Source organism: Rhea pennata, chromosome 2 (genome assembly GCF_028389875.1).
Source record: "Rhea pennata isolate bPtePen1 chromosome 2, bPtePen1.pri, whole genome shotgun sequence".
Taxonomy (NCBI): domain Eukaryota; kingdom Metazoa; phylum Chordata; class Aves; order Rheiformes; family Rheidae; genus Rhea; species Rhea pennata.
This window is the reverse complement of record NC_084664.1, coordinates 22,644,733-22,659,578: the sequence shown is the minus strand read 5'-3', so window position 1 is coordinate 22,659,578 and position 14,846 is coordinate 22,644,733. Positions and strand designations below refer to the sequence as shown.

Sequence of the window (14,846 nt, the reverse complement as noted above, 5' to 3'; positions counted from 1 at the left end):
ATCAGTCATCGTCTGAGTAATATACAAAATACTATTGTGTTTTACGCATTACCTGGTTAAATTGTTTTCCCTTCTGGCTCTTTCAGTTTAATTGTTTCTTTGTCTTACAGTTAGCTGATAGAATTATAAATCAGTTTTGGATTTCTTTTCTTTTTTTTTTTTTAAGGGGAGTTTAGGAAAGATGCAGCATATATGAATGCTTAATGTTTGTTTTGACAGGGCTGGAAAAGACATGGTTTTTATTGTTACTTCATTGGAAATACATTTGTATCATTTTCTCAAGCAAATCAAACCTGTGAAAGGCATCAGGCTTTTTTAGCAACTGTTGAAGACAGGTATGTAAAAGTCTGCATGCTTGAGGGGACCACATGAAGGGTCTAACATCATCTAAATATCAAGATAAAGATTCTGGTCCAGAGCAAAATCAATGAGAAGATAGGCTTGAGAGGACAGCTGTCTGTAGATACTGAGTTGCTGCATATATATTAAAATCCAGGAATTCAGTTTGTAGTAAAAACAGGTGATGGCTGTAAAATCAATATGGATCTAGACTGTTAAACTGAGAAGAAAATAGATTTACTTTTTTTGTTTCTTAACTGTAACAAAAAGTCATTAAAATACAAGGATACTAGAAACTCTCAGAAAATATAGTGATATTCTACTGAAGTCATGTCAGGTTTCTTCCTTCCCCTGTCCTTTTCCAATTTCATGCCTGTCCACCATTATGTCACCTCCTTTATTGAACAGCAAAAGAGAAGATAGAATAATATTGAATTCAAGTTTACTAAATAACTATTGGATAATGTTTTATTGTTGGCTTTGTTTGGGTAAATCTATCTAAGCTACTCTTTAAAGAAGGTACAAAGGTAATTCTGGGAAAGTAACAAACCATTTAAACTTTTTTTTTCTTTTCCAGTATTATTTAACAGTTATGTTCTTTTGAACAGATATGAACAAGCCTATCTGACTAGCCTGGTTGGACTGAGAACAGAAAAATACTTTTGGATTGGACTTTCGGATGTAGAAGAAAAGGGAACTTTCAAGTGGACAACTGGTGGATCTGTCTTGTTTACACACTGGAATTCCGAAATGCCTGGTAGCTGTTGGTTTACACTGTGTAATGAGTGCACTGCTCAAAATGCATTGCTTATTACTTGTATGTTTTTAACTCAGTCTGTAACCCCTTCTTGCTGGTATAATGACTAACTGTTCTTAGATGTCTCTGAAGCATGCTGTAAGTGCTGTGGCTAACTTCCTGCTTAGTACTGAAGTGAGTTTTTAATGTGAGCTTGGAAAAAACTTTAAACTAAAAAAGCTTCTGATTTGCTTCTGTTCTGGGGAAGTCTGGCTATGTCGGTACTGTTTTAGAAATGCATTCTCCACAGGCACACTGTGCCCTGCTTGCTAGTCCTGCCTGTACAGCCGTGTCTCATACTACATTTGCTTACTGAATGTTTTGAGGTATGTGCATGAAGCATGCGTGAAGCATTTACAGTCTTAAGGAAAATCCTAGGGCCACCTTCAGCAGGGAGTGCTGACATAGCTGCTGAGTGATTAGGAACAGATCTGCAGTGAATGTGGTGTGGGTAGTAATTTATGGAGAAGGTAACATAGAAAAGTTGTGTGGTAAGTGAGGACCCAGAGATGACTCAAGAGTTGTTCACTAGGGCCAAAATAGATTGAATAATTCCTGAAGTTATGATCTAGGGCATGCTAAATGTTTACTCCGATTGTTATTATTTTGCAAAACATAGAATCAAAACCACTGCAAAGCCATTAAGTATTAAAGCAACTAAATGAATCTGGTATTTAACAAAACTTACAAGCCTTAGGCTAGTAACATTTTATCTGCTAAGTGCAAATCATTTTTCTCAGAACATCTCAGAAAAAACTTCAAATCTGTTTTTTTCAAACTGCAGGAATAGAAAGGAGGAAGGTTAGCGGCTGCACAGGAGTCACACTTTCATGGAAGGAAGATAGAGAGGAACAGACCAGGTTCATCTTCGAGTCTCCATAGTGTGGGGTAGACCTGAGAAAGTAAGAGAGGTGGCAAGCAGGGGAACATTCAACACAACTTTAGATCGGAAGTAGCAGGAGTATCTTTGGAATAGAATATCCTTGCAAGCCTTGCAGGCAAGGAGAGAAGACAGCCTTGAGGGACCCAGAGGACATTGGGCATTCATTCACACTGAGAAGCCCCAAAGAGTTATTGGACTGAAAAATGGGATTGTAGGAGAGGTCAGGAGGGCAAGGGAGTTTTTATTCATCTAGCCAACACTAGGTCCATACATAGCAAGCTCCTTAGCAAAAATCTTAGTCAAATTAGACAAATTTGAGAAAATAGCACTAACCACAGTCTCAGTTCTAGAGTTTGTTGGATCACAGGTAATGATGTTGCTAGAGTCGACCACTAGAGGTGATTTGATGTGAGACACAGTTCGGTGTCAGATATGGATAACTACAGTTTTTGGGCTGTTCATTCATGTATTAGAAGCAGTGTTGACTCTATACAGACAAAGATTTAATTTCCATCAAAATTCAGTAAGTTCATAAGTTGTCAGTGACCCCTGAAATGTTGCTTTTGTGCATTCATGTTTACAAACAGGCAGAAAGCCAGGCTGTGTTGCCATGAGAACTGGAATTGCAGGTGGATTATGGGATGTAATAAAATGTGAAGAAAAGGCAAAATTTCTATGCAAAATGTGGGCAGAAGGAGTGACTCCTCCACCTCTTCCTACAACAACTCCTATTCCCAGGTGTCCAGAAGGCTGGGACTCAAACAGTCGTATAAGTTTCTGTTTCAAAGTAAGTATGCTGCTTAGTTCTAAAGGTAGTCTCTGCTTGTTTGATGCACATAAATATAATTAAAATTTGAACACTAACGTCTCTTATTGTTTCATATGCTTTTTTATGGATTATGTATAGGTCTTGTCCCCTCTTGTTGAAATGCTCCTGTTTCTGACATTGTCTTTATTTCCGTAAACTCTGATCTTCAGGTCTTAATTTCCCCTCCCTATTCTTTCAAGATTAAAGGTGCCGTTCTCCTATGTATTGTCTTGCAGCAGATACTGCAGTCTGCTAACTTGGCTCAAATACACTCGTATGAAACTTGTTTCACACAGGTGAACACCTGCAAACGGTGTGTACAAATTTTCTGTAATCCCCATAGAATAAGCAAATTGTAAATGGATTGGTTTTTGATAGCTGATGTTTCTTGATCTTGTGGTCTTTATGGTCTATTATATCTGATTGTAAAACATGTTCTCATTAGTCTTTTTCAAGAGGAGAACAAAAGAAAACATGGCTTGAATCTCAAGAATTTTGCCGAGCGATAGGAGGAGATCTGGCCTCCATTAATGGTAAAGAAGAACAGTATGTGATATGGCGTTCTATTGCGTGAGTATCTGTAGTATGGTCATCTGTTCACTTTAATCAGTGTTTTGATCTTTCTGAAATGTTTATTTCAGATGTATGTTTTTACTTCTGTGTAAGCCATTCTGGATTCATTATCAGCATCTGTATCAAACACATAGCAAGAAAGCAGAGATGACGAGATAGCAGAAGTCATATGACTAGTGGCAATTATGCAAGAAGCTAATGCTAAAGAGAGATTGGTGAGAAGCTTAGTAGGTCCCTGAAATGTAAAAAGTAAGTGAAAGATTTCTGAATATGATCAAATGCTCTTAAAAAGCCCAACACTTGCAACATGACCTGAGTAGACTGGACACAATGAATAATTACATGTCTGTCTAACTAGGAAGCCAGACTCTAACATGGCAGCCTTGCAAAATGCTGCAGCCATACTAGAATCCTAGCTACGTGCCTGTTATGAGGAGGTATCAGATGCTGAATTACCATCTGTTGACATATCAGTACATTCTGATAAATCCATAAAACCCATCTGTTCTCAGACAAGAACTAGTTTAAGGTACGATTTTTTTAAAATGCAACTCAACTGCAGCAGGTAACAAAAGTTAATGCATTTGGAAGCTATAAGTGCCTTTAAAGAGAAAATGGAGAGTTGACAAGTGGAGAAACAACAACTGTTGCCCCATTGAACAAAAGTATTGAGCCTCCTGACTGCATTTCCAGGAGCTGGATTGAATCTGGGTGTTTTCTCTATAAAATGTTGGTCAGTATTTCAGTCTGTCTTAATGGATACTATTGACAGCTAGAACTGACTACATCTTAATTAACTTGCAGAATTTCTTCAGTATTTACAATTCTTTCTTATAACTTTAAGGATTATATTTACAGAAGCTTATCAACTGTTGTGAATTGATAGGTTATAAAAATATTTTAATATCCTTCTCAGCTTCATTTTTATGCTTTAACTGCTTATAAACGGGGTTTTCTTTTTTTTGTTTAGAAACAATGGGTACTTCCACCAGCACTTCTGGATGGGTTTATATTACTTGAATCCTGATGATGGCTTTGTCTGGAGTGATGGGTCTCCAGTGAGTGGTTTAATTTTCACAGCTATTATTTGCATTCCTTGTGTTTCTCGAGTGTGTGGTGTATGTGCTTGTGTTTTTTATACTTAATCATAACCCTCTATTGTTTCATGCTTTCTTTAGCAAAGGTTATGAATAACAATCTCATGGCTTCATTATTAAAAATTAGTATGTTTTAGCCAAAAATCAAGGGTGCATTTAATCAACAAGAAAATTAAATTCATCTTAGGTAACAGGAAAAAGAAAATTAAATTCATCTTAGGTAACAGGAAAAAGATTTTTCAGGCCTTTTTTTTGGATTGGCTGTTCTTATAAAGTGTAAGGTTTTTTAGAGGAAAATAGTCCATCTTTAGTATTTATTTTCTTTGCTATTTAAATCTTGATCTGAAATGTCCTACATTCCAATTGTTTTATGCCAAGCTGGCTTGACTGTACCTCATGCTAAGATATAAAACTGTAGAAACAGAAGTGGGTTTGGAGATGTGGATGTATTTTCCTGTCAGTCAAAACTTATTTGGTGGAACAGTTTACCATATGGAAAATGAATTTAAATTGAATTTGCAAATTGTATGGGAAAATTAAGATTGCGGTAATGTTTTTGTAAGGAAAAATGCCAACATTTTTATTGTAGCTCAATAATATCCTAATATTTGCTAATACAGGATGTTTGTTTATCATCAATGCATAGCATTCATTGTTATTATCATCAGATGAATTTTACAGAATTTACATCCTATAACAATGTCAGTATCCTGCCAGTTGTGATTGGAAATAACTGTCATATAAGCTGTGATCAAGTTGCAGTCTGAAAACAAATTTGAAATGTCAGCATTTGCAGCAGGAAGTTCTGGTTTCCTCTCATCTCAGTTTTTAAACTGATACTAGAAATAGACTGTGGGTCTGTGGTTTGAGGCTATCTCCTCCAGCTCTTCATTATTGTCTTTCTATACAACAGAACTGTCACAAAACTTTTTCTGTCATAGGTGAGGTACGAGAACTGGGGCTTTGGAGAGCCCAATAATTATCAAGGAATTGAACTTTGTGCAGAGATTAGTGGTGATTCCAGCATGTTATGGAATGACAGACATTGTGATTATCTGTATGGATGGATTTGTCAGATAAAAAAAGGTAATATTGCTTCTTCCTATATATAAATATAGTAAGAACAGAATTGATTTTTTTTTCTTAGCTATGAGCACAACAATTTCAAAGCTGTTCCTCAGAGTGGTACCCTGTGCATAGTGAATATCGAAATGGAATAAGGATTTACATGCCTTTGATATGTTCAAAGAAACAGAGCCAAAGATGCCCTGCTGGGACTGCTTAGTGATCTTTCTCTATGATTTCAGAAAAGGAAATGTAATTCTTGAAAAACAGGAAATGGTAGTTTGAACATTCACATTCAATTCTGGCGTTTCATTTAGAGAAGTTTGAGCCTTATCCAACAAACTCTGTTTTGGAGTAAATTTTTCTGACTCAAGTTTTAAATTTGTAGCAAATAGTTTGCAAATCAGTTCACATATTTGAGTTTTTAAGTGTGAAAACTTTTCTTTCCTCCTGTCCTTTCTTGGCCAGATACTGTTTGGGCAGCTAGTTGAATCTATAATTTCAAGATGAAGCCTGATTTTGGGATGTTTTATATTGCTTCGCCTGAGTTTTGTATTCATTTGTTGGTTTCTTGAAATATCTTCTTGAGGTCTTTTTATTTTCTGAAGATATCAAGCCAAAATTTATAATTTAGGGAAACTGAATTCCACAAGCAGCATTATCTGTTAACTTTGAATATTTTAGAAAGTGCTCTGTTAAGTATTTCACCACAGTCACTTATTGGGTAGGAGGGAAACAAAATGAAGATGCTTTATCAGCTTATTGACAACAAACTACTAGATCTGCTTTATATTGATAAAAGGATTTTTCAGGCAGTCAGAGAATTTTTTCTAACATGTCAATATCTGTGAGATTATTTTTTAGCACAAAAAAAATTGGTAATCCTATAAAATTCTTCAGTGAGATCTTTAAGGATTGTTTTCCTGAGATACTAGTGGCGAAGGATCTCCATGATGCTGTAGCTAGAACAAACATGGGAATTCTTTAGCGTAAAGTCTTTTTGTCAGAAGGGATGAGTTAATTTCTTGGGAACTTATATGTTCCAGTGAAATTTACCTAGGGAAATTTTTAAGATCCAGGATAGTAGTAGTTCTCAAAACCAGGGAAAGATGGGAAGAACCTACTCCGTTGTAACTACAGCAGCATGGAAGAAGATAACCCATTCTGTTCTGGTTTAAGCCAGAATTCGCATATAAATGACCTGGGAAAAGGAGCAGGAAGGAGACACAGGGCCTGGCTTAATGGAGTTAATGCTTTGGGACATAAGGCTTGCTGCATCCAGTCAATACCAAATGTAACTACTCAATTCAGTCAAATTTCAAGGTTTTTTTTTTTTATAATTTCTTGCACATTAGAAATAGCTTGTTTTTAGACCCTAAGGGAACAAGAATATGCATTTAAAATTGAAATGTGCTCCAGAAATTTATTATTTGATCATAATAAATATTTTTCTTCTTACAGGGGCAAGTGTGAAACCTGAACCAACAGAATCTCCTGCACCCAGTAAGTGTATATACTGCTAGTATTTGTGTTTGTGCATTTAAATGCACTTTTAAATTCTGCTAGTGTGAGTATCCTATACTCACAATATGTTTAGCTTACCCTTTATCTTACAGACTACAAGTCTACTGAGGACGGATGGATTATACGTGGAGACAAACAGTATTATATCAGCACAGAAAGTGTTCCTATGGAAGAAGGTCGAGAGTTCTGCAAGAGGAACTTTGGAGATCTTGCTGTAATTGACGGTGAAAGTGAAAGAAAATTCCTCTGGCGATATGTAAGAAAAATCTTTAATGCTATGGAATAAATCATCCAGAATAAGTGAGCACAGGCACGAATCCTTTTCATCTTCATGTTCTCCCTGCTGGTTTTATGGCAGTGAAGTTGGTGAAACGGCAGTAGCAGTAAGCCGGATAAATACAGAGGTCAAATCAAATCTTTTTTGGATTTTTTCATAGTTGAGACTGGGGACGGTTTTGGCTTGGTATTTTGTATAGTACAGCAAACAAGAACAGTAAAAATTAAAATATATGTCTGCTTTTAACTTACTCAGCATGGCAGTCACACCACATTACATCTATATGCAATTGCTAATGCAGTTAATGTAAACCTAGTGCATAATTTTAATTGATCTGTGGCTTCACTATAGCAATAAGTACTGTTTTGTTGAGCTACTCTGATTCTGTAAGGTAGGCTGAGCTAACTGCAAGTAAAGGTGCTACAGCATCAACTCAAGATATTCTAAGATATAGATCAAAACAGATACTGTCTCACATGCAACACTCAAACGTTGGCTTCTGATCTTGTCGGTGTGGTCTGAGATGTGGTCTGCCTAGCAGCCTTTTGTTTGATCTAAGTTTCAAGCTCACAGCTTTACCTCTATAGTTTATAATACAAGGTAAGAAAAATGTGAGGCATGGAATATGCCACAAGAAAGAGCTTTTAGAGGATTGTTTCCTAGATAGCTGGGGCTAGTACCCTGTTTATACTCTCTTGAAGACCAGTTTCTTTTAAATCAGGAGCGTGTTTAAAGGTGATACTTGAATTACATACAACTTTTCCTGAGCTGACTAAAGAGTAGCAGTGAGATAATATGAAAGTCTTACAATAGTTGACTTCCAGATTGAAGGAGGACTTTGCCCTTGCAGGACATTTATCAGGTGATGTTTGCTGCAGAGACTGTGCAGGAGGGGCTGATTGCAGTGACTTTCAAATAAGACTGTAAGAAATTGTGAGGTAGTAATCTCACTTGTTGGCCAATGGTGAAGCTTGACTGAGGATTGACTGAGGCTGCTAAAAATTCAGCTTTGTAGCTTAAGAATGTAACATTTCATGTCCTACGTGACTCAGCAGTAGATTACTCACTATTTACAGAATACATTTCTGTTATAAAAAAAAGAAATGTGTAAAATTTTAATTTTTACATTCTAGATCTTGAAAAATGGCAAAGAAGATTCATATTTCATTGGTTTACAACTGAGTGTTGATCGACGGACAAGGTAGGTCACCTAGAGTCATCAAGCTCACATTGTACTTTAAAATCAAGAACAAATCCACTGAGCAGAGCTAGTACAGTGATGTACTTGAGTGATATTGTGGCATCTCAAAGCAGATGAAAATGTTTTTCCTTTAGCTTCCCTGGGACTAAAATTTCATGCTTAGCATTTTTGATTATGAAGATAAGATTGTAAAAGTTTGTTTTGTAGTATCTTTACTACTTTACACGCTTTATCCTAATATTTAATCCATTTTTTTTTTTGAATCACATCTGTTGCTAGGGAGTCTCACCCCACAATAATACTATTATTCTGTATTATTATAGCAGGAAAGAAGCTTGATTTCAGTTTTACCTTCAGCTGTTATCTGCCTTGTTCATATTTCAACAAAGTATAACTAATAGGAGTTAAAAAAATAATCCCTGTTGATATTGGATGAAATTCTTCTTTCATAGAAGACTAACTCCTTTTAAAGTAAAGAGCATTCCTCATTGACACCACTGGAAGCTAGAGTAGATTGATAAACCTTAAAACTGAACTTACTCTCTAGCAATATTAAAACATTATTATTTTTTTTTTTTTTTAACTTTTCTGAAGTTTACATCAACTCTGTTAGACTTGGAAAGTTCTGCTTTACTGTTTTAAGATTTTGTAGCCTGTAGCACAAAATAAGTTAAATTGAAAGTGCCTGGAGTTTCAAAGGACATAGCCAGGTTTGAATCTCAATTTAAGCACGATTATATTTTCAAATGGTTTAATTCCGTATTAATTTAGCTCCATGTCTAGATGATGCAAGAGTAATACTGAGTGTTTCCATAATAATTTTCTCACAAAGCTGGCAGCAAAATTAGAATGGAGATAATGTATTTGAACTTCTATAAAAAATATGATTTCTTTTATTCTCTGATTTATATTTAAAATATAAATAGATTCCCCCACTGAATATATATATATAAGTTTTTTGGTACATAAAAACATTCTTTTCTCTCCTTACAATCTGTTGGGAACAGACTGTATTTAAAGGGAAAATACAACTGCAAGTTAGCAACAAACTCTTTTTTTTTTTTTTTTTTTTTTTTTTTTTTTTGTAGAGCAAAGATAACTGCCACCATTTTATAACTTAAGATGCTCGGTGTGGATAAACAGGTTTTCTGCAAGCTTTTCTGAATGTCAGTGTGCAGCACCATGACTTAATTTTTACATATGATGTTTATTTAGGCTTGGCTTCATTTCACTTGAAGTGCATTACTAGATGTCTAGTAATTCTTGGTTCTTCTTATAATCCATAGTGAAAAAAATGCCCCTTCAGAGGATGATTGATTGGTGGGCAAAATCACTCTCTGAAGAAGAGATGTCTCTTCCATTCCATTGTTTTTGTAGGGACCCTAAGATAAATACACTTCTAGGAGAAGTGCCTTGCGTATGTGCATGGAGTCGTGTAGGGTGAACCTAAGCCCCTCTGTCACTTGCAGTCCAATAGGAATGTGTCCCCTAATAAATGTTTGGTTGCTTGGCTATGATTTTGTTCTCTGTAGTTTAATCTACACAGATATACAGCTTTTTCAGTGTTCAGATTTTACCTTACTTGCCAGAGTGACTGCCTTCTAGATGGTTTGTCATGCTGTCACAATTTTCTTAGTGTGTGGGGGAGCGATCAAGCATTTCGCCAGTATTATGACTGAAGTCTCTTATCTCTGCAGTAGCCACAAGGAATATATGACTTGGGAAATGATGAACATCTGGGTTCTGTCATGCTGAAATGGTGTCTGGCTTTCATGTTGGCCTGAAAGGTTATTTTGAATATTGTCCTATCAGCTGCAAAAGCATCAGTATGTTGCATAAATCCAGAGTAAACATAACTTCAACATATATCTTGTGCTTTTGCAAAGAGAGTAAGTTCAGTGCAATGAGCTAAGTACCTGTTACTCCACAACAATATTCATGATTACATGGATGCTATATTCTTTGTTTTTCCCATCCTTGCAAGGGTAGTTACCAGAGATATTCTGTTTTTTCTGGCAATAAATGCAGAGTCAGGAAAATTACTGTTTTTCTTGTATCTGCAATAGAAAATATTGCGTATATCTCCATTTTATGAGGTAATACATTTATTCCATTAATAACAAAATAAAAAAAAGGAAAAAAGTATTTCTCAGTTAACTCATGTATTGTGGATATCTCTCGATTAGAACTGGTCTAATAACCTTGTACCCCATAAGCTGTGAATGAGCATATTAAACATCTTGCTAAATGACTTTTTGTGATTTGAAAGCACTTCTATTTGTATGTTAAGGATGGATTTTGTTGAATTGTTTCTCCTCAGCTGGATGGATGGGACTCCAGTCAATTATTTGGCATGGGCACCACATGAACCAAACTTTGCAAATAATGATGAAAATTGTGTAGTCATGTATAAGAATTTAGGTAGGTTTTGTATGTTTGTTTCTGAATTTTGTTATTTATGTGTTTGTGTCACAATGATTTTTCTGAGAGGTACCTCTGTTCACTGTATTTTTGTTCTTGTACAGACTTGTGGAAGTGGAACATGATATATTCAGGACTTCATAGTTTTGTACTCTTGTGTTTATCTTAAGTGTAGCATGTAGAAGGTCTGGTAGAGGCTTGTGCTTGTGACTGCTATACAACTCTTATATTTTTTATTAAAATTGGTCTAATGTGCTACTATAAAAATAAATTTATAATATCTGATTTAAATAGTACTCTACTTTTAATATTCCATATTTACACTGGGTACAAAGTGGCATAGTTATAGTTGCTGATGTAAAATGATCCATAAATTAAGAGACACTGCGGATTTGATGCTCATTTGATCATTGTGTAACAATATCTGAAATTGATTTCCAGCTAACCGGCATTGGACATAGTGTCATACAGTTTCTCATTTATCTTGTATTCAGGATTTTGGAATGATATAAACTGTGGCTATCCAAATCCCTACATATGTGAAAGGCACAACAGTTCCATTAATTCAACTGTTCCTCCAACAACATTTTCAACTCCAAGAGGATGTCATCCAACTTGGCTTTCCTTTCAGAATAAGGTACCATAACAAATACATAGCATGTGACAAAGTATTAGACAGCAAAGAAATTACTTTACATTATTTTTTCTTATTAGAATAAGTTTTCCTTTCCAGAGGGCTGGTTGAGGTCTGCATGCTTTTATTTATTTGTCCATCCACGATTTTGCAAGAAAAATGTTTTATTTATTTTTTTAATTATTTTTAAACATTTCTAATGAAGTGGCATATGAGCCTGTCCAGATGCAGTTTGTGAAAGTCATTCTCTAGTTGCCTCTTCAACTCTTTTGATATGCATTTCCTAAAGGGAAATTTCCTAAAGGGAAAACTCCTAAATGGAGTTTGAAGTATTGGTGTATTGATCTTGATGTATTTTCACCAAACCATAATACTCTTCCAGCACTGAATATATTTTGGCTTTCTTGATTTTAAAAAATGTAGCATACTTTGCAATCAAATAAAAAAAAAAAAAAACAAGCAGACTGATATCAGTGATGTGTAAATTACCAGTGTTAGCTGACTGTCTACAGAAAGTTAATTTTTGCTTACTTTTCGGAGATCTCACATCAAAGCTGGCATGTGTCTTGCTGAAGAAAACATTTTCTTGAGAGCTTTAATTTTACGTAGAAAATGGATGAGTATAAAAAGCCCTTCCAAGCTGAGTGTGTTTATTCAGATAAGTGTGCTGTTTTACTGTGCTTTCTCCATCCTGCTTTGCTTAAAGCAATGCTTTCTGATCTGCAAGAGGTATTGGAGTAAAGATAATGTTTGGGGAATTTGTTCTTGTTTCAGTGTTACAAAATATTTGGATCTACAGAAGATGAACGTGTCAGTTGGCATGCTGCACGAACAGCTTGCCTGAATTTAGGAGGAAACTTGGCTACTATCCCTAATGAACAAGTGCAAGGTACTATGTATGGTTCTGTAGCAATTAGATTCTGTAGCAACATTTAATCTTAACAGGATGGCTGTTATATTTGCATGAATAAGGACATCATTTGAATAATGACTGCACATCTGATTTTGGTCCGCAAACACACAATATTTAGAAATTTCTAATGAAGTCTACACCTGTATCTGCCAAATGCTGTTGTAGGCTTAGACTTATTTGCATGCCTGTGTGCGTATGTATACATACGTACACACACACACAGATATGTGTATGTATGCATATATACACTCGTGTGTATATATGTGTGTGTGAGTGTTACGCACACATGCATTTATGTATATATATGTATGTATAAATTTGTTAAATCTAAGTATATGTAAATTGTATGTACGTGTATATTGTCTTGTTAATCATAGTAGTGTTTTTTTGTATCAATGAATGATGCCAGCTGGACGCAGCAGGTTCATTCTAAGTGATGTCGTTTCACTAGGTGGCATTAACTCACTGCATGACTTTCTGTATTATCTCAACCAAGCACAGTAACCTTGGGATCAGAACTTGCTGTGTCTGGGAACCCTGGAACAGAAGAAGTTTTGTGGCTCATACCCCTAACCCATAACTTAGCAGAGAGATGCACTGCAGTAATTAATTTGCTTGTGATGAATAGTTCAGTTGATGATCATTTTAAGCTTGTCTCTTCTGCATTCTGCTTCCTGCTGAGACAGCATAGGCAAATGCCCAGGTATTCCAGGAGAGAGGAAACATTCTTGTAATTCTATAAAAGAACTGGTCAGTGCTCTGTTGTGTTTTCTGTGTGATGCCATTGTAAAGTAACTAGTCTGGTGAGATTATCAAAAGTTTATGCAAATTACATGGCTGGATATTTATGAGTCATTTGTAGGACTCGGATTCAATGTCTTGAGAGATTGCGTTCCTCTCATGTTTTGGGATTTCTCCCATGACCAAGTTAGAAGTTTAGTTGAAGTATTTTGAACAAAGAAGTTGTATATCTAGTTCCCTGTTCAGTTCCCTGTTCATTAAGCTCAAAACTCATCTCCTTTTTATTTTACCTTCAGTTATTGTGAAATAAATAACTTTAGTGTCTCTGCTTATCTTGTCACCAGTAAAGTGTTCTGGCCTTCAGAGAAATATATAATTTAACCTAGTCCAGGTCTATATTTATCAGCAGGCTCAGTGAGGCCAGACACCTGGGTTCACTTGTCCTTCATTAAAACTATTTCTCTTTTTCTTCTCATTTTTTTCACTCTAGCTTTTCTCACCTTTCATATGAAGGATTTTATGACTGATACATGGATTGGATTAAATGATATAAATCATGAACTGAGGTTCCTTTGGACGGATGGAAAGGGAGTTTACTTTACAAACTGGGCCAAAGGCTTCCCGACAGGACATACAGATTTATACTCATATGATGGCCAGGTGAATAAAAATCACACAGTGTTCACTACAATTTGCATTTAGAATGCATTTAGGCATTTGCTGGTATTTGAGACGTGGTACTACTGGATTTACTGCGTTCAGATCTGCAGAATTTAATAACAGTTTGACTGAGACTACATCCTGCACTGATAAAATTGTTAATTAGAACCTTTTTATGTATATCAAGTATAAACTGAAGTAGAGCTAAGGGCTTTCCGCTCTTGGGATGTTGCTGTACCAGATAGCTAGAGCATCTGAAGTGTGCTCTTACAAACATTGGTTTCAGATTTCAGTTCTCTCTGTACATGAAGGCTGCACTGTCTCTGTGTGTTCATTCTGCCTTCTCTTGTATGCGCTGGTAAAGAAGATGGCCATGAGACTCCTGCCTTACAGCATTTGCTGCAAAAATGCACTGGATGAACACATGTTCCTATTCCTGTGACCACAGTTGTCTCTGAATTTAGGGGGTTTCTCTGTTCATATGTAGCTTGGTAGCTTGCAAGTGACACTTGCAGACAAATTACCCTCAAACTGTCATGTCTTACATGCAAATATTGTCAGTCATATTTGCGGAAAGAACGTGTAACTTTTATAAAAAGCCAGGCATTCAGTTTTGCTGGAAAAAAGAAAAAAAATCCCTTCCCCTATTTCACTATCATATGAACTGATATCTGATGGCATATGCTTAGATGATTCTGTGCTTTGGAACTGCAACACATTATAGGACTCACTGTGTTTACTCTGAATACAATTTCCACTGAAAAAACATTTTTGTGTACAATGGTATTTTTCCTCTTTGAAAGTAGCATCACTGAACTTGTCATGTATTGAGAGAGAAAATTTGGGAAATTCTGAAGTTAATCAGAAACAGCATGCTTAAAATGTTACTGTTGGGAGCACAATATAGATCTTTC

The 14,846-nt window shown here is 35.8% G+C and overlaps 1 protein-coding gene across 1 annotated transcript in view; it reads left to right on the top strand.

The window, feature by feature from the left end:
• The window catches only part of LOC134136846 (macrophage mannose receptor 1-like), a 56,853-nt gene that overhangs the window by 29,092 nt on the left and 12,915 nt on the right, over positions 1-14,846 (top strand). Inside the window, exons 10-22 of the mRNA XM_062569058.1 lie at positions 220-335; positions 948-1,096; positions 2,606-2,805; positions 3,272-3,396; positions 4,370-4,457; positions 5,438-5,582; positions 7,023-7,064; positions 7,178-7,341; positions 8,496-8,563; positions 10,884-10,984; positions 11,479-11,621; positions 12,393-12,507; positions 13,763-13,932. Of these exons, the coding sequence (XP_062425042.1) occupies positions 220-335; positions 948-1,096; positions 2,606-2,805; positions 3,272-3,396; positions 4,370-4,457; positions 5,438-5,582; positions 7,023-7,064; positions 7,178-7,341; positions 8,496-8,563; positions 10,884-10,984; positions 11,479-11,621; positions 12,393-12,507; positions 13,763-13,932 (1,626 nt within the window). The remainder of the gene's footprint in view (positions 1-219; positions 336-947; positions 1,097-2,605; positions 2,806-3,271; positions 3,397-4,369; positions 4,458-5,437; positions 5,583-7,022; positions 7,065-7,177; positions 7,342-8,495; positions 8,564-10,883; positions 10,985-11,478; positions 11,622-12,392; positions 12,508-13,762; positions 13,933-14,846) is intronic.